This window comes from Schistocerca serialis, chromosome 10 (genome assembly GCF_023864345.2).
Source record: "Schistocerca serialis cubense isolate TAMUIC-IGC-003099 chromosome 10, iqSchSeri2.2, whole genome shotgun sequence".
Taxonomy (NCBI): Eukaryota; Metazoa; Arthropoda; class Insecta; order Orthoptera; family Acrididae; genus Schistocerca; species Schistocerca serialis.
Genome location: NC_064647.1, coordinates 94,319,304 through 94,339,873, shown reverse-complemented (window position 1 = coordinate 94,339,873; position 20,570 = coordinate 94,319,304). Strand labels below are relative to the sequence as shown.

General features: G+C 41.7%; 2 protein-coding genes across 2 annotated transcripts in view; one reads left to right on the top strand and one right to left on the bottom strand.

Annotated features, from left to right (window-relative positions):
* The window catches only part of LOC126424956 (protein Smaug homolog 1), a 118,003-nt gene extending 113,539 nt beyond the window's left edge, over positions 1–4,464 (bottom strand). The window contains 1 exon segment of the mRNA XM_050087825.1: positions 4,373–4,464. Coding sequence (XP_049943782.1) covers positions 4,373–4,417 — 45 coding nt within the window. The 5' untranslated portion in view covers positions 4,418–4,464.
* Positions 4,465–4,752: 288 nt separating this feature from the next.
* LOC126425012 (uncharacterized) overlaps positions 4,753–20,570 on the top strand; it is a 146,292-nt gene continuing 130,474 nt past the window's right edge. Inside the window, exon 1 of the mRNA XM_050087918.1 lies at positions 4,753–5,209. The gene's annotated coding sequence lies outside the window, so the exon portion shown is untranslated. The remainder of the gene's footprint in view (positions 5,210–20,570) is intronic.

The following is a 20,570-nucleotide window of genomic DNA, read 5'->3' as shown; positions in this document are numbered from 1 at the left end:
AGCTAGCCACTTAACAGTTCCGCCAAGGCCATCGCATGCGCTCTTGACATGGGATGTTGCAAAGAACTCCCACTCTGCCTCAACATCAAAATCAGTTTTATGCAAACACAAATTAAGGAAGTTTTTCTTATTTTTATATTGTGCAGTGCTGCCATCAGAAAAGTAAGTAACCTTTTTAAGTGCGAAAGGCAAGTTTTGCTTTATGATTTCTAGCAGTTTTTTCTGGAATACATAGAAAGCGACTGCATTATGTTTCAGGCAATCTGATATGAAGACATACTGCAGATGTTTTAGTTTTCCCTCCTATTTATAATATATGATGAAAGGATGCAGTGTAGCTTCCCCATTACATCAAGGTGGCCAAAAGTGGGGTAGTGGCCAAAACTAGAGCATTGACACTATACGAAAATCTCACACTTTTTTATAATAAAAAGCGAATGTCGTACAAAATCTTAAGTTATTTTTTTATATATTTTATTCTTGCATTAAAATATCATTTAATGAATTAACAAACAATAAGAGGGTACTGTTGCATAAAAGGGCTAACAGAATAATTTAAGTTTGTTAGAATTACATAGGCCTACCTTGGTATTCATAGCGTAGAAATAGTCTGCTTTTCACCTGATAGTGTGTACTGCGATAGTAAAATATTATTTTATAAAAGAACCCATTAAATATTATTTTATAAAAGAACCCATTGAGATCCCATCTTGAAATTTTGCATGCATTTAGTCAGTTAGATTGGACAACCCATATAATTTTTTATAAAAAAAAATCCGAGGGTACATATTTTGGAAATTTCAAAAAATTTTTTTGGAATAGTTTAAAATTGTCACAGTTAGGTAGCATAGTCATGTTACATATCAAATTGAAGGGAACTTATAGAGTAAAACAATGGTGCAAGTTTGAGCTCTCTATGTTGTATAGTTTTTGAGCTACAGCATTTTAAAACAATCATCGATTGATAAAAAACGGAGGTTTTTTTGATTTTTAAACCCTTGAAACTCAAAAACCAAAGGTCAGAAAAATTTGTAATCTCAAATTTAAACTAGTGTTTGTGGGTACATTACCTGGTAAAAAAAAAAAAAAAAAAAAAAAAAAAAAAAAAAAAAAAAAAAAAAGGTCATCCAAATCAGAGATATCAAGGTTCAGACTGTTAGTTGATTTGAGATGGAATGACCCTGTAGTCCCTTTTCAATGGATCCATAATATACAGGTCATTCACAATGTCACACCACAGCTTATGTTCAACATCAGCGTGCAATAACCATTACATACAGCAGGTGGCAGCACAAGCAGTTGAGGGTATATACAGAGTGTAGGAAGCAGCACAGAAAACAGTTCCGTCATTGTCGTGATGTGGAAACAGAACGATTTAAACAATGTCCAAAAGGGCACTATCATCGGCTTTCATGCCAAGGGTGGAAGCATTTCCGAAACAGCTAAATTTGAAAAATGTTCGTATGCCACAGTGTTTGAAGTACGCTGTGCATGGCAAAATGACACTATTAAAAACAGATGCAGAGGCAACTGTTGTGCATCACGGGCCATAGATTATGGGTGAATGACAGCTGCTGAGATGTGTACAGGTGAATAGTCATGCAGCTGTTGAGATAATATAGTGAAAGTAAGTAAAGGAAACAAACCTTCGCATTTCAGTGTCAGAGAGAGTGGAGATAATTCTCAAAGTGAAAATAGCAGCATTCAGTTTCTGCAAAAGATTCTGAATGCTATACCTCCAGTCCTCAGTCCAACGTACTTAAACTGATCCACTTCACTGACCACCTTCAGACAATTTTCTTTTTCTTGGTTGTTAAAATTACATTTCAGAAACTTTTTGTACTGTATTTTGTAAATAACTTTAAACGTTCATAAATGTTAAGTTGGGCCCCTTCACAAAATGAAAATTATTAGCCTATGACGACATCATCATTAAATCAAAATTACAACATGTCCACTCATTCACCTGAGTGGAACAATTTCTAGGGAGACAATATAATGATCACATTAGCTCAGTCATAGGTGATAGAGGCAGCAGATTTCAGTTCACTGGCAGGATACTGGGAAAATGCAAGTTAGCCTACAAAAGAGCACTTCCAAATCACTTTTTCATCCCACCTAACAATACAGTTGAAGTGTGTGGGACCCCACACAAAATAAGACTTAAAATGCACTTAAATAAGGGCAGCACAAATGGTCCTAAATTTGACTCTGGGGAATGTGCCTTGGAAAGGTTGAGAAAAATCACTAGTGGCAGATGCTTTAAGATAAATGTCAATTGGTGAATGCTTTCTTATAAAGTTTTGAGAATTAGTATTAATGGAGAATTCCGAGAGATTCTTCTTCCTCCCACGAGGATTAGTTCAGAATAATTACGGCACACACAGAACTATTACTTATACACTTGCCTTGCACATTTTCAGTCTATGGTCGCACCACAGCAAATACACATATTTAGTGCAACAGTAATTATCCCAAGGGACCTGTAACTTGTTTTTATTTTATCACTGTTTTCTTTAACTAGTTCTAACCTATCAGAACACTGAACCAAGACAATCATAGCATATATGTTCAATTTCTATTACTAAGATTCAGTTCCACGAGCTTATCCAAATTGCATTATTTTTCTTTGGTAGTAACTGCATGGGTAACAATGTAGTCTAAATCAGGCAATGCTGAGGGAATTAGCCTAGAAAATGAGAAAGTGATCCACGCCCCACCCCCTCCCCCATTGAAATCTTGTGATGACTGACTGAGCTGTAGCGCAGTAGTTAGGTTGGAAGGTGAAAATTTGGTTGCGAATTGACGAAGCTAACAGATGTGAAAGCAGAAAATTTGAATGTGATAAAAAACCTTCAGTAGTTGCTAAAGCCAAATGTTTCCATCCACACCATTGAGAAATGCAACCGAGGGGGAGGGGGGGGGGGGGGGGGGGGGGGAGGTCCAAGATGTACCTACCTACTACCTAGACACCAGGCCGCACTATAGATCAGTCAGTCACCATGGCCAACATTCAGGTGAATGATGGGGGCTTGGGGAGTGGGGAGGGGGGGGGGGGAGGATTGTCCAAAAAGTAATTTTAACCAGAGTAAACATTGGAAATCAATCAAATACAATGGGTAACACTTTGCAATGCTATGCAATTTGCTACTTAGCTATGTAGGGAGCCCAGATGTACTCAGATACAAACGACAAGATCAACTGGAAACCAATTCGGCAGGCACAGCCATATATCAGAGACCCTCTATTCATTGTTGCTCGAGGCCATGCATTAGTAAGTTTTCTGGAAAGCTTCATTCACTGTGACACCACCTTCACTGTGGTACAACATGCATTTTTCTATTATATATGTGACGTAAATACCAGTACCCTCAGCCAGTTAAACTTGAAAATGAGCTGTGATTACTAAAGCTGTATAAAGATTAATTTATGCCAGGAATTTGTTTTCGATCCGTTTGGTGTCCTTTATATTTTTCTTCATGTACATATTTATTTCATTAACGCTAAATTCTCTGTGCGTATTCTTTAAAGCACCAGTACGCACTCCTCATTTTTCTCTCTGGTAGAAATGTTTTTCAGCACCGCCTTCACTTAAAAAAGATTGTTTACGTAACGTTCATCCACCAAGAGTAGACTCGTCATCTACAGTGTTAGAGAAGTATTACTTTGTTTACAGTGTCAACAAGGGCACGTGGGTTTAACAAGGTCAAAAATTTATTAATCATGTCACAGCTTAAAACTCTTTAAACAGACGTCTGTCATGCCGGTGTCAACATATCCAAGCGGAACTAATGATAACCACTTAAATGGCACCATTTAAATCCAACCGCGCATAGACGTTGTGAATCATTTTAAAATGGTCACTGTAAGTGCTGAAATTTTCTTGCTATTTTGACCTCCAACTACGCCCTCCTCCTACCCTTTTCAAAGTCAACAACTCTTTCCAGCGTTGCCATGAGCGCACACAAAATGCCAAAAGTCACTTTTACCTCGCTGTCAATACTTCAATAAGAAATTAAAACTGTATGTTTTGCCGATACATAACAACTTGTGTGGCGCTTAAGCCAGCAGTATGATCGTAAACAAGCTTGCAGTGGATTCTAACTGGGTAACATGGCTTCTGCGTTAATCTGGTATCTCACATTCCGAGATAACGCATTCGGTATACCATACACTGTTAGCATTTCTCCTTATGATAAAATAAACTTCGCACAAGCAGAACTGGGTCGAATAACTAGCGCAACTTGCACAGAGACGTCAAGATTGAGGTACATATGAGGTTCGCCCACTTCAAAAACCACACGATCCATATTTACAAAACAAAGTTCACTAGCACATACCATCAGTTTCATCTGCTCCACGAATCACTCACCAGATCAAACTGACGCTGCACACATACTCCACTAGCCTCACTCATTCGTGCATCCCTGTACCTTATAACATTTTCAGTCAACAAAAACACCACCACTGCAGTCCACGACTGACGTCATATGTCACAGGATACGTGACCAATTTACCCACACATATATTTCATGTACGACAAATAATACATCATATTTGTATGCTGAAGAAGCTTACAGATTTGAAGCATATACGTAGTTCTGTTGAAAGCATCAACTGTTCAATAAATAAATATTATGTGTCACTACATTTTTTACTACTCCAAATGCGCATAGCACGTCTCTGGTAGGAAATCTCTCAAAGATATGCCTGTTATTAGCCTCTCCCGCGGTGCATCATGTTTAATTTTGACACTTTCCCAGTTGACGTAGAAAATTTTAAGTCCGAATATGTGCTCGATTTCGTTTGATAATTTATCAGTTGCTGGAAAGGTGTCTCTCTATATTGCCATTTAGTACCGTTTGTTTATAAATGCAGAAAATACGCGAAGCCCTGGCGAAGTTCTTGTTTTGCATTTATCGGCTGGAGCGTAACTTTTAGCAAAAATGTGATATGTTGCTGTCAACAAATTTTCCCAGTTTATTAATACCATATAAATATTTCATCTCCCCTTACATAACCTTTCTCTTTTGCTCAAAATGTAGTCAACGCTTTGCGTAGTAAAGTATGTTGGCTTCTGCTAAGAATATTTTACAATGGCAAAACGCCGAGATTATCGTGTTGGGAGAATAGGAACACACAGAGCAGTAAGCAGCTTGGAAAAACGGGCTTATATCTCACTTACAAGCTCAGCATAAAATTTTTAAAGGTAATTACGAACAAACGTCAAATAAATGGGTAACGTAGATGTTTAAGCAGACGAAATTAGTTTTGGTGATGTTTTGACATTTGTTTACGTAGAAATATCATTTTTGCTTTATATGTGACTTAATTTTACGCGATCCAGTTAGAAACTTATTGCTCTGTTACAAAATTACAGTGTAAGTTTCATAAATGTGTTGAGTGATGCGCATCTCGACGTAGTCGTAAGATTTGATGTATGCATGGAAAAGCTTTTTGGTATCTTTAAGTGTGAAACCACGTATATGATGCTTTCTGCGCCACCCATAAAAAACATGATAATCCTGACGGTGAGATAACGAATATTTTTGTAACAGTAAATACACAAAACACGGTAACTAAAGGTTCCCATTACGTAAGTTCATGCATAAACGCATTAACTGAACATTTTCCCGAATTTATTTGGATCTGAAATATAAAGAAAATGCAGTCACTTCACAATTTTAGTTTTAATTTTTACCAGTGGTTAGTTCAGAATGGAGAATACACAGCCCAAGAAAACTATTAAAGAAAAAGAAACATTGCATTGTACAATAGATTTTGACTGACTTTATTTCGGGAAAGTATATAACAGCATTTGGAAAAATAAACACACAAACCGGTATACAGCCTACTATATGATTAAGGCTTTAGTTTCAGTATGCATCTACACTTGTTCCCTGCAAACATCTTTCCTCTTCTGTGGCTGAAGGTAATTTGTATACCGCTATTATTCATCCACTCTACAGTTTATGAATACTGAAGGAAAGTGACTGAAGCAAAACTTTTGTATAAGTGCAGTTACTCTGATTTTGCTGTTGTCATTTAGTTAGATAAATGTGGGGGGAAACAATGTTGCTAGACACTTCTTGGATCATAGCCTCTCCAAATTTTAATAGTAAGCATTGAGGCCGGTGAATATCTCAGCATAGCTCATGTGGTGATGAAAGGAGCCTTTAAATCTTCTCTTGTATTGATCTCTGAAGTCAACTGTACCTACATTACTTAATGGAATGTGGGCTGAACGGTAGGTCAGGTTGAAAGCTGACTGTTTCTGGATTAGTAAAACAATCAAGTGTGAATATGAAATCTTAGGTTTGATGACATTTTGATTTGTAGTGTAGATTGAGTTGCCAAAGCGATATTGAATGTTTCAGTTAATGAGACCACTGTTGATATGTATTCTGAAGTGACAAGTATTACCCGAGGTTCCATTAAATGAGAATTTTGTAAGCTGCATTCTTTGTAGATAAAATACATTTCCTCATGAATCTGTCTGGTATATTTCTGTCTTAAACTTGTTGCATGTGCCTATTCCACCTTAAATTAATGTGAACAAATACTGTACTCCTAATTATTTTACAGTTGTCACTGTTTCCAGTGAGTGATCATCAGTGGCATAATAGATAACAGAGTGGGACACAGCAAGCCAAGTTTGACACGATCACAGTTCTTGGAATCTTGTTGATTTTTGTTAGTTATATTTTCTGCTTCTAAAAGTGTGCAATAGGTTGATGTCAGCAATGTGGACACATTATGTATACAACTCTTCTTGAAAAATGTCCTTAAAAATGAAAGAAAGAAAGGTAGAAAGATAGAGTACATCCCATAAAGAAAACTTACTTTAAACTGACACATTCCATATCATTATGAAATGTTGTGTTCTGGGTCTGTGGAACAGGTATTAATGTAATGTAACATGTCTCATATGAAGAACAGCTAGTAGCATATCTCAACAAAGTCTACATGCTAGCTGGAATTCCCACCAGGCTCTCTAGGGAAGATGCAGATAAATTAACTGTAATGTTATGCAACAATTTATAGTAGTAGTATAATTGAATCAACACGTGTTCTTCTGTCCAGATGACTAAACTGTCCTTTGGAACTCGTGAACTATATTACGGAATATGTCCATTAAACAATTTTTCTAAATATTATATGTTCACACATGCTGAACTGTTTTAGTGGTGGTAATTAACATAGCTCCTGTAAATATTACTGCAAGGCTAATTTGATGATTATTACAGAATAGTCTGCCACTTGAATTATCTAACAGTGCATGAAATATGTTTAACTTACATGAGACATGTACTTGTGAGTTGCTTGAAAATCTGTGGTCAGGTAGGATTCTGCAATTTATTCTTATTCAGGAGACATAACAAAGACAGCAGGTTAAGGAGACATTCCTCTTGCTTGGGTTGACTCATTTCTCGACTAGGGAAAGGTTGTTGCTGGGGAGAGGGATAAAATTTACAAATGATACTACAGGAATAAACTTCATTGGGAGTGGAGAAGCATCTAATGTGGAGTCTCAGAAGTTTCAGTACTTTATCTGCCCATGTTCCTGATGTACTTGAATGACTTCCCAAAGACGGTGGAGGACTCTTCAAAAATTGCGATACTTACTGATGGGGCGCATATACTGATAAAGGTCCCCAAGTGTACCCATACCTAACATAACCAGAACGGAATGAGATTTTCACTCTCAGCGGAGTGTGTGCTGATATGAAACTTCCTGGAAGATTAAAACTGTGTGCCCGACCGAGACTCGGCAAGGTCCCGAGTTCGAGTCTCGGTCGGGCACACAGTTTTAATCTGCCAGGAAGTTTCATAACCAGAATAGTGAAACAGCTTATAACTGGTTCTGAGCAATCACATCTGAATGACTTGTAGAAACCAAAAATAGAAATCCATGGACAAGCACTGGATGAGGCTCCGCATGTTAAGTTCTTAGACATCAAGGTGGGTAATGAACTGGACTGGCACCAGCACGTGGATAAATTAACCCATATGCTCAATTCTGCCCACTTTGCACATATTAGTCTCTGTCATTGTATTATTGGTCTGAGTGTAGGATTGGCAGCAAACTTTGCATGGTTTCACATAATACTGTTCCAAGGTACAATTATCTGGGGCAATACAGTTAATGTCAAGAAACTACTTATTTTACACAAGTACACCATAAGGTAAAAACTTTATGTAGTCTTCATTATCCATCATAATCATAGTGTATGGTGGGAATGCAGCCATGTATAGTAGTAGTAGTAATAATAATAATAATAATAATAATAATAATAATAATAATAATATAATCGGACATAACGTCTGAGAAAGGAAAGAAATAATAATAATAATAATAATAATAATAATAAAAAATAAAATAGCTTCAAGCTGTGCTTATGCTCTCATAAGGTCTAATTCTGTGATCAATTTCAAGACTTCATGTCTCATCTCAGACTTTCCTGTGCACATAGTAACAACATTTTTCTATATAACCTCCACCACTGCACATACATCATAACATTATTTCTTGTAAAGCATATGTTGTAAGCCAGCCCAACTAGTCTACCTATTGTAAGATTAAGCAGAGATATGGTGCTAGAATCGTAATATATAGGAATAATAATTAGTCATAGCAAATATTATTTTCTGTCTTTATATGTTTGTCACATCTTGTTGTTGTAATCATCCTTTAACATTTTTTTATTTTTATTTTTTTGTATTTTTTAATCATTTGTGCTGACCATAAAAAAATATTAATTGGGCATATTGAGAACTATTTGCACCCCATAGGCTACCCATTTGAAAAGTCAAGTTATGTTAAAGCAGTTCAGGAGGTACATAATTGTGTTTTATTTTGTCATGTTATCTGTCCAGTTTTATCATATTGATCACAATTACGTAAATTTGTTATATATTGAGTGATATTCCCTTTGTAAAGGTTCTTCAACTTTGAATGAAAAGGTGGTCACTTACTTTATACCAGTGATGGATAACATGCAAGGTGGAGAATGCACTAATATTTTATGATTATTGTGAATAATGACACTGTAGTTTAAACAAAACAGTGGTTGTGAATTTAATAATCTATACATGTTTTCATGATGTTCCCACTAGGAAACAAACACTGCTAATGTTTGATAGCTGTATTAAATTATGATAATCATTTGCTAATTGTGAGTACGATTGCACAATGGCTATACAATTTACTAGTAATGTATGAAAATTTGTGCCGGTTCAGAAATTGAACCCAAATTTCCCGCTCAACACAGGCAGTTGCCTTAACTATTTTGGCAATCCAATCAAAACTTCCACGTGTCATAGTGTCTGTGTCCCAACAGTGCTTGCATGCAAATCTCGTGACTCCCACTCGGGGAGAGACATCATTTTGTACATCAGATTGCCTTGCTTTCGCATGAAGTACAATAGGGCAATGTTTGTATAGTTTGATGCAGTGTTCCTACGGAGGTACATACATGTCTGAAGGAAGATTGCATCAAACTAAACACACACTATAAAATGCAGATTCTGCCCTACCATAAATAATCTTGTCTTGTGTAAGCACTGACATGTGTAATTTTGAAAATGTTTTTACAATATGCATAGATACATCTGAAGATGAGACATGAAGTCCCAAAATCATCATGGAATAAAAATTATAAAACCAAAACTGTACCCTGATGCTATTTTATTTATTATTGTTATGTAAAGTTGATAACAGAATGTCTTGCAGAAGCCTCAGGGACTCCTTCACTTACATGCAAATACTTTTTACTCCTTGATAATATTTGTGGTTAATAATGAGGGAGAAATTATGTTGAACAGTTATATTCACAACCATAACACTGGCAAATGGTTACAGTTTTGTTTTATTCATGAGAGAGTATAATGGAAATGTTTAAAAACCTGAATTTGTAGACTCTTGAAAATAGGTGTGTATTATCCTACGAATGAAACTTGTGAAATTTTGGGAACCAGTATTAAGTACAGAATCTAGTGATATTCTTCATCCCCTCCCACCTCATCCACAAGTGTTATCTCTGCACAGACAGTGAAGAGAAAATGAGACTAGTTACAGCACACAGTTGGAATAGGCTGAAACACCATCGAGCTAAGTATCCTCCGCCGTGCAGTTCAAAGTGGTTTGCAGAGTATTTATGTAAATGTAGACAGAATGTGCATCCCTTGGAATGGAGCTTAATATTCTGGTGCTAGTAGACATTGGGCAGGGAACTGAAAATCTCTGGGTGTTAAAAAACAAATGTTAGTCTCTCCTGCTATACTTTATCAGAATATTTGAATTGTTGGATGTAAATTATGGTTAAAAACTGATTTTCACTTTAACTTTGCTATATAAAGCTGATACTGCTATGTGTAAAGTTACATAAATGCTTTGCATGAAGTATTGATAAAAGCAGCGGCTGATAGTGGCTCTTTCCTTCAAAATACCTGCTTTTCTGCAAATTTATGCAGTAATAAAGTAATTCCAGTTATTATCTATGTGAGTAGATTAGCATTAGTTGTAATTGATTGTTAGTATATTTTACATAAGTTCACTGCAGTGGCTAGTTCTCCAAATAAGTATCACATTTCTGAAAGCTCTCCTTCATGTTGGGATTTATGAGATGTCGTGTGAAAGAATCAACAGAGACCTTCGTTAAGTCTGGTGTGTATGGTATGACTACTTCTGCAGACTACAGCAAAGGTCTCAAACTTGTGGTCCATCATTGGTTCCATGTGTCTCTTTAAGTTAGTTGTGCATCCCCCCCCCCCATCCCCCCACCCCAGGTATAATGGCATGTAGGTTTTTTGCCACCTTATGCGTAGGTGCGCAAAACCCGACTAGCACTGAATATTTTGCTAGATGACTACCTCATGGCAGACCCAAAGTGTAAAAAAGGGATCCCACTCAGGTGTTTTACAGACTCATTCCTTCAGAATGCACTGCAGTCACGCGTTTTGTTCTTTTCAATTTATGCAATAGGTATAGAATCAGTACCTAATCAAATGCAAATGGAGGTAATTGAGATCCAGTGTGATTTGATTTGAAGACAAACTTTAGTGAAGTCAGAGTACCTGACTTTCGTAAATATTTGCATGCCAGATTTTTAAGATACCTGAAAATTAGCTGAAGAAATTACTACATTTGTGAAAATACTTATTGATGTAAGCAGCTGCTTTCAGTCACATTGCCCAGGATAGCTGTGTGGTGTGAGGTGCCTTGCCAAGGTTCGTGGGGCTACCCCCGTCGGAATTTCGATCCTCCCTCGGGCTTGGGTGTGTGGGTTGTCCTTAGCGTAAGTTAGTTTAAGTTAGGTTAAGTAGTGTGTAAGTCTAGGGACTGATGACCTCAGCAGTTTGGTCCCACAGGAACTTACCACAAATTTCCAGTCTTTTTTTTTTTTCAATCATGAAGGGAAATTGATGACCTCTCAGACCCAAAATTTTAGTTTTGAAAGTAACTACTGCAAATAAATTTTGCCCCATTAGGGGAAAATAGTAGCAGAATAGAGATGTAAAGTGTCAGGAAGAAAACATTAATATTAACATTGTTCTTGTATTTTGCACTATAATCATTTTAAAGTAAATTTACGTTTCTGTGACAACTGAATTTGATGTCATCCTTTTTTTAATTTTTTTTTTCTACCCACGTAAACTTGAACCTTGTTTATTTGGCCTATGTTAGCTTTTGTATTTGACACCTCCCTCCCTTCCCCCCCCCCCCCCCCCCCCCCAAGAAAAAGAGGGGGGGCTAAAATCTAGTGACTGACTGATTTGTAAAATAACCAGAGATCTAAGTTTCCTTGAGAGTTGATAAAATTAATCAATCTGAGTGTGAAATAAAAGCTGTAGTAATAGGTTGATTTCTATATTTGTACTGTATGTATTGCTGTTTCTCCTATTTAACACATTTTTCGTCATCAAAACTAATAAAGTGCCTAATTTCCTTTCCAGTCCTCATATGCCACCTCTCCCCGGAGGCACACCTCTCTCTTTTCTTTTGAATATGTACTTGGCCACCACTGGGCCCCAGCCCTTGCAACACTACTTTCCTTTCTGTGTTGCAAGTTTATCCTTCTATTATGCTTTTTTCCTCTCTGCCTTTCCATTGGATGGTCTACCTAGTACCAGTTGTGGTTGGATCTTGTTTGTGATTTTCGACACTCATTTTCTCCTTTCCAGCTTTCTACAGTGTTTTATTCTTAACTATAAGGTTCCTTGTTGGGTTTGATCTCGTGCAGGGAAGGTTACCCAGCATGACATATATGCCATCTCTTGTGCCTCCTTTCTTTGTACCCTTCCTTTTTTGCAAAGGCACTGAACCCAAAACCCAGCACGATACCCATTCCATTGTGTGTGTGCTTTCATGGTGGTAGCCCCTTGATCACCCACACTGTTGGTGTCTGAGCTGGAGACTCAGGGCAGTGGTTTACTGCTCAGGTTACTGTTGCTGTGGGTGGTTGGTGCCATTGTGGAGGGACCCCATTCAAAGTGGGTGGTACCATGCTGGAAGATACATACATCAGTTGAATTTAACTTTCTTTCGATGGTGTGTGCAAGGCCCCACCAGTCTCTTCCCATGGGAAAGATTATTATATTGCAAAGAGATATGACCCCACGTTGTTTTCTTCCTCAGCTGTGCCGTAGGAAGAGGGACAAGCCAGACATCTGAGAATGAAATACTTCACCCAATACTTGGTCTGAACTGACTGATAGGCATACTTTCACTGCAACAAAACCATTATTTTTTGTTGTAACGTTGAGGACAAATTTGGGGAAGCTGAGTCTCTGGTTCATTATTAATTAAAACTTCCTCTGCTGGCCAATCTACAGCTCTTTAGGCACAATCTTAAGTGACATTCCTATGACTGTTTCCCCACACAAAATGTTGAATGTGGTCCAAGGAATCATCTTCCACAGAGATCTTACACTCCAAACAGAGAGAGTAGCTCCAGGCTAATCTCCAGTGGCAAGATGTACTTTTTAGCAGACATGTATAAAAAAAAAGGCCCAAGGACAATCGTATGGATACAGACACCTTTATGTTAGCATTTGAGGGGATTGTCCTCCAATAGAAGGTTGTCATGGTGTACAGGTGTGATATAAAACCATATGTCCCACTGCCCATTAGGTTACGCTTTGAGCATATGTCTTAATGCTGCGTGGCACACCCAAAATGTGGAAATTGTGGATGATCACTCCATGGGGATAGTCCTTTTGAACATCCACCTTTCTGTGTCAGCTGTGTGGAACATCACATTCAATGCTCACCAATTTGCCCGGTTTCCAAGAAAGAACAAAAGATCCAGGAATACAAATCTAATGACCATCTGTCATATACTGAGGCCATGTTGTTGTTGTTGTTGTTGTTGTTGTTGTTGTCTTCAGTCCTGAGACTGGTTTGATGCAGCTCTCCATGCTACTCTATCCTGTGCAAGCCTCTTCATCTCCCAGTACCTACGGCAACCTACATCCTTCTGAATCTGCTTAGTGTATTCATCTCTTTGTCTCCCTCTACGATTTTTACCCTCCACACTGCCCTCCAAAACTAAATTGGTGAGCCCTTGATGCCTCAGAACATGTCCTACCAACCGATCCCTTCTTCTAGTCTGAGGCCATGAAGAATATGAATGCCTACATCATGTGAATATGACAATCAGTTACACTAACATCATGACCATCACCGGCCCTCCCACCATCACCCCCACCACCACCACCACCTCCACCACCACCACCACCACCACCACCCCCACCCCCACCCCCACCCCCACCCCCACTTCAACCTTTCCCAGGCCATATCTCCTATTACCACCCTCTCCTGTGGTTCCAGCATTACCTTCTTCAAGACCCATTTCCAACACCCTGCCAAAGAAGCATTCTCCTTCTTCAGTGTCTACTGTTAGAAAGAGCTCCCTCTCAGGATCCCACTACCCACCAACCCCCAGACCACTGGAGGCCCAGTGCCAGACAATGGCCGAATGAGCCACAGCATATGGATCCCAGGGCTGTCCACTCTTCATCTGTAACTGCACTCAGTACGAATAGCTCCTTGAGTGAATCTTGCCACCAAAGGCTACAAAGAAGCAGAAGAAAAACCAGGACAAGGCTCATCCGATGCCCCCAGAGGCACCAGATCCCTCCTGCAGTTGGTTTCTGAGCTGAAGTTTGATGATACGATTCCATCCCCACTGGTGAAAGGCATTGATCCTGCAATGTGACTGTCCCTGCTGGCTCCTTCACTCCTGATCATCAGTGACTGGATCCCCCTTGATATCTCATTGGAGGCTGTAGTAGTGCAGGTGCAAACAGCCTTCATGATTTATCTACTCCAGGCAGTCTAATTACTTCTGTTGAATTGACCGCATTAATCCAACTACTCCCCCCCCCCCCCCCCCTCCTGCTTGAGGACTTCAACACACACCACCCCCTGTGTAGTAGGGGCATTCTAATTGGCAAACTACTCACAGAACATGACCTGTGCCTATGTGAGGGTTCTCCTATCCACATCAGCACCAACTCTGACACCTTTTCAGCTGTAAGCTTAATTATCTGTTTCCCCTAATCTTGTAGCTTTGCTACATTGATCACTACATGACAGTGATGGTGACCATTTTTCGGTGATCTTGCTATTTCCTTGCCGCCACCAGACAGCTCAACTAGCACACTGGACACATCACGGGGCCATCTGGCCCTTGTATGCCTCTGCTGTTACGTTTCTCGCCTCTATGTCAGATTGTATTTATGAGGTTGTGCAAGGTGTATTGACAGTGTGATCACCCACGCCACTGGAACTGCTATTCACATTTCTACAGGTCTGCCCCACTGTCCGTCAGTGCCATGGTGGACCAAAGAAATTGCAATAGCTATTCAAGATCTCTGATGAGCCCTGCTCTGATTCAAATGACCTCTTTCACAGACCAACCTTATCATTTTTAGTGTTTGAACTCACTATTTAATTAAATGCATTTAGAAGGATGCTGGAAGCACCATATCTCATGTCTGGCAACATATGCCTCTTCATCTCAGGTGCAGGCCGAGCTCCATCCCCCCTGCAGGCCCAGGGGTTAGAATAGGCCAGAGGTATTCCTGCCTGTCGTAAGAGGTGACTAAAAGGAGTCTCTCACCTTTCGGCCTTTATGTGATGGTCTCCTGTAGGGTTTGACCTCCATTTTTCAAAGTTTTCCCAAAGAGTGAGCCAGATGGGGAAGGGCGCCTTACATGGTGCTTGGTGTCCAGTGAGACCTCTTGCACCCTTCGTCAACGTGAACTTGCACTTCCGCTCACTCTCCAGCTGTTGGGCAAGGTCACCCTCCTGGGTGCATTTTGCTCCATCCTCTGTGCAGTATCGCTTTCTGTGCTGTCGACGATAATGGACTTCTTAGCTTGTTTGCACCTGATACCCAGCACGGTAGCCAGTCCGTTGTGGTGGGGCTGTTGGTTGTAGCCCCCTGACTAACAGGGATCGCTCTGCTGATGCCTGCGCTGTTAACTCCCCACATATGCCAAGGAGTAGATGCCCATCACCCTGGGGCATCGGGACTTCCGGCAATGGCCATCCTGCCTGGTGGCCTTTGCTGCGGTTCGGTGGTGCCCGTGGGAAGGGTCCCTGGTCGGAGTGGGTGGCATCAGGGTGGATGGCTCGCGATGAAGTGTACCACTTCATCGCTTGCTGGTGATCAAACGCCAGCAGTCTCTAAGCATTCCAAGTCTCAATACAATGCAAGGAAGTGGTGGTGGTTTGGTGGGGGTGGAGGGGGGGGGCACTTCTCTTCCTGGTGCTTCCGCACTACCTACCCCAGTAGCACTGCCCCCACCCCCCAATTCATCGGGGACACCAGTTCCCACTTCTCAGTGGGAGAAGGGTAAGTCTTCTTCGGCTCCTCTCGCTAGGAAGGGGTCCCTTGGGTCACTCCCTTCCCAGGTTTCTGCTAGTGGGAAAGATGACACCTGCCAGTGGCTGATGTGCCCAAAGGCATCTCGTTGTAGGACTTCACAATCATCCTCAGTCCCAGAGACTGAATCAGTGAAGCCCTCCCAGCCAGAGAAACCCAAGGATCAGAGAGAGAAATCCAGAAAGAAGAACCCAATACCAAGGGAATTGCAGTGGCACCCACATCACCACTGCCGACAAGGTGAAGATTCTGGTGTTTGCTGAAGACCTAGATCTCGCCAGACCCTCAGACACAATGGATATAGCCTGTTCAGGAAATAGTTCGGTGGCAGCAGGCGACCCTGAGGCGTAGGCTGCCACATTGAGTGTTTCATGCGTACTCAGTCTCACGATCACATCGTCCTTCAGTGGAATTACGGCGGTTTTTTCCTCCACTTGGCTGAGCTACGGCAACTGTTAAGCTTTACACTTGCTTTCTGCATCGCCCTGCAGGAAACCTGGTTCCCAGCAATGCGGACCCCTGTCCTCCATGGCTACAGGGAATATTACAAGAACCGTAGTGAATATAATAGTGTGTCAGGTGGAGTTCGTATTTATTTTTTGAACTCGGTTTGTAGTGAATCTGTGCCCCTTCAAACTAGTCTTGAAGCCGTGGCTGTCACGATATGGATGATACAGGAAATAACTTTCTGCAACGTGTATCTCCCTCTAGATGGTGCAGTACCCTTCAACATATTGGCGGCACTGATTGATCAAGTCCCTAAACCTTTCCTACTTTTTGGAGATTTTAATGCCCATAACTCCTTGTGGTGTAGCACCATGCTTACTGGCTGTGGCAGAGATGTCGAAAATTTACTCTCCCAATTCGACCTCTGCCTCTTAAACACTGGGGCCGCCACACATTTCAGTGTGGCTCATGGTAGTTACTCGGCCATTGATTTATCAATTTGCAGCCCAGGACTATCGACTGGAGAGTACATGACGACCTGTGTGGTAGTGACCAGTTCCCCATCTTCCTGTCACTCCCCCGGCGTCATGTCTACGGCCGCGTACACAGATGGGCTTTAAACGAGGCAGACTGAGTAGCCTTCACCTCTGCTGTTACCGTTGAATCTCCCCCACATAGTGCCATCAGTGTTGTGATTGAGCAGGTCACTACAGCGATAATTCCTGCAGTGGAAAATGTGATCCCTCGTTCTCTACAGTGCTCCCGGTGGTCACCAGAAGTCACTGAGGCAATTAAAGAGTGTCGGTAAGCTCTACAGCAACATAAGCGGCACCCTTCCCTTGAGCACCTAATAGCCTTTAAGCGGCTCCATGCCCGCGTTCGCCTGCTTATAAAACGACGGGAACAGGGGGGTTGGGAGAGGCACATGTCAACCATTAGGTGCCATATGTCACCTTCCCAAATCTGGACAAAGATCAGATGTCTTTTTGGGTACCAGACCCCAACAGATGTCCCTGGCATTAACATTAATGATGTGCTCTCTACCGACGCAAATGCAATTGCCGAGCACTTTGCTGAGCACTATGTTCAAGCCTCTGCATCAGAGGACTACCCCCCCAGCCTTTTGCGGCAGATGGAAAGGAAACTACACACCTCAGTGAAACCTATAACACTCCATTTACAGAGTGGGAGCTCCTCAGTGCCCTTGCACATTGCCCCGACACAGCTCCTGGACCGTATTGGATCCACAGTCAGATGATTAAACATCTCTTGTCTGACTATAAGCGATATCTCATCATCATCTTCAACTGGATCTGGTGTGATGGCATATTTCCATCACAATGGCGGAGAGCACCATCATTCTGGTGCTCAAACCTGGTAAAAACCCACTTGATGTGGATGGCTATCGGCCCATCAGCCTCACCAACATTCTTTGTAAGCTGCTGGAATGTATGGTGTGTCAGCAGTTGGGTTGAGTCCTGGAGTCACGTGGCCTGCTGGCGCAATGTCGTGGCGGCTTCCACCAGGGTCTCTCTACCACTGATAATCTTGTGTCCCTCAAGTCTGCCATCAGAACAGCATTATCAACACGCCATCATTTGGTTGCCGTCTTTTTTGACTTACATAAAGCATACGACATGAGCTGGCAACATCATATCCTCGCCACATTGTTTGACTCGGGTCTCCAGGGCCCACTCCTGATTTTTATCCACATCTTCCTGTCACTCCATACTTTCGTTCCCCCGGTATTCAGGACAGTGGCGTTCTGCAGGGTTCTCTATTTTTAGTGGCTATCGGTGGCCTAGCAGCAGCTGTAGGGCTGTTGGTCTCCCCTTCTCTGTATGCGAATGACTTCAGCATTTCGTATTGCTCCTCCATTACTGGTGTTGCTGAGCGGTGCCTACAGTGAGCCATTCACAAGGCGCAGTCATGGGCTCTAGCCCATGACTTCCAGTTTTCAGCCGCGAAGTCATGTGTCATGCACTTCTTTCAGTGTTGTACCATTCATCCGGAACCTGAACTTTATCTTAATGACGATCCCCTCACTGTAGTGGGGACTTACCGATTCTTAGGACTGATTTTTGATGACCAATTGACTTGGCTACCTCACCTTCGTCAGCTTAAGCAGAAGTGCTGGCAACACCTCAATGCTCTCCGCTGCCTGAGCAACACCAACTGGAATGCAGATCGCTCTACGCTGCTGCAGCTCTACAGAGCCCTTGTTCAATCCTGCCTTGACTATGGGAGTCTGGTTTCCAGTTCGGCGTCGCCCTCAGCATTGCATTTACTCAACCCAGTGCACCACTATGGCGCTTGCCTAGTGGCAGGAGCTTTTAGAATGAGTCTGGTGACCAGTGTCCTGGCAGAGGCTGGAGTCCCTTGATTGAAGGTATGCATGCACAACTGCTTGCCAGTTATGTTGCACATGTTTGTGGTTCTCCTGCACATCTGAATTACCATCTCCTTTTCCCACCCACAGCGGTTCATCTTCCGCATTGGCGCCCCAGGTCAGGGCTCATGATTGTGGTTCATGTGTGATCCCTTCTCTCCAAACTTCCCTGTATCACCTCTACTTAATGTCCATTCACGTACACCTCTATGGTGTACACCTCGGCTGAAGCTTCGTCTGGACCTTTTGCATGGCTCTAAGGACTCCGTTAAACCCGCTGCTCTCCAGTGTCACTTCCTCTTGATTCTTGAGGTGTTCCGGGGCTCTGAAGTTGTTTACACTGAATGCTCAATGGCTGATGGTGATGGTGGCTTCACCTATGTCCACAGAGGCCATATTGAACAGCATTCCTTGCCCGCTGGCTGCAGTGTGTTCTTTGCAGAGCTTGTGGCCTTATTTTGTGCACTTCAGTACATCCATTCTTGTTCTGGTGAGTCATTTCTTCTCTGTTCTGACTCCATGATCAGCTTACAAGTTATTGACCAGTGCTACCCTCACCATCCTTTGGTAGCGAACATCCAGGAGTCCATCTCTGCCCTGGAACAGTCCAGTCATCTAGTGGTGTTTGTGTGGACCCCAGGGCACGAACTTGCTGACAGGCTGGCCATCTCTGAAACTGACCTGTGTTCTGTCTTACGCCGCAAGGTTTTTTGGCTTTGGGAGACAGAGTAGCGTAACAGTATGCACAACAAATTGTGTGTTATTAAGGAGACTGCGAATATGTGGAAGTCTTCCCTTTGGGCTTCCCGCAGGGAAGCAGTTGTCCTTTGTCGGCTCCGCATTGGTCATACATGGCTCACACATGGTTACCTCCTCCATCGCAAGAACCCACCTTGGTGTTGCTGTGGCTCACAAATGACAGTCGTCCACCTCTTGCTGGACTGCCCACCTTTAGCCACTCTGTGCCAGACTTATAACTTTCTTAGCACCTACCTTCAGTGTTGAGCGACAATGTTCAATAACAGCTGTAGTTTTACATTTTATTTGTGAGAGTGGGTTTCATCATTTGATCTGAGTTTTAGCGCGTGTCCTTTGTCCCTCTGTGTCCTCCACCCTAGGGCTTTTAGGGTGGAGATTTTAATGTGTTGCAGAGTGGCTGGCTTCTCCTTTTTTATTCTCATGGTCAGCCAGCCATGGTAATCTGCTTTCTTGTTTTTAATCACTGTTTCTTGCATCTCTCTGTGGTTTTCTTGTCCTGTTTTGTTCATTGTAGTGTTTACTGTCTTTCTGTCATTCTTCTGGTTCTTCCTTTCTCCTATTATTGTGTCGTATGTCTTCTTTGTTTTTTTCTTTCCCATGGGTAATTGTTCTACTGGGAACAAGGGACTGATGACCTCACAGTTTGGTCCCCTTTCCCCCTTTTAAACCAGCCAACCAACCAAGCTCTGGGGTCTTACGGGCTGCCAACGATCGACAGCTGTTCTGGTTCTTGTCCTACGGGGTGGTCTTTGTATTGATTCATTGGTTCTTGCAGAAATCCTTGTGGCTTCCTTTGCGAGAGCATCAGCATCCTCTTCCTATCTGGCTACACTTCTACTGCAGAAGCAACAAGTTGAAGATATCCCTTTATATCTCACTTCCCATCAAGCTGAATCCTGTAATGAATCTTTCACTGACTGGGAACTGCTTCAGGCTCTTGTCTCATTCCACAATACAGCCCCATGCCCTGATTCAATACACAGCAGTCACATGATGCAACACCTGAATGTTCTTCAAAGGCAACATCTCCTCTTCTCTTCAATCATTTTTGGCTTCAGAGTACCTTCCACTCGCAACTGTGA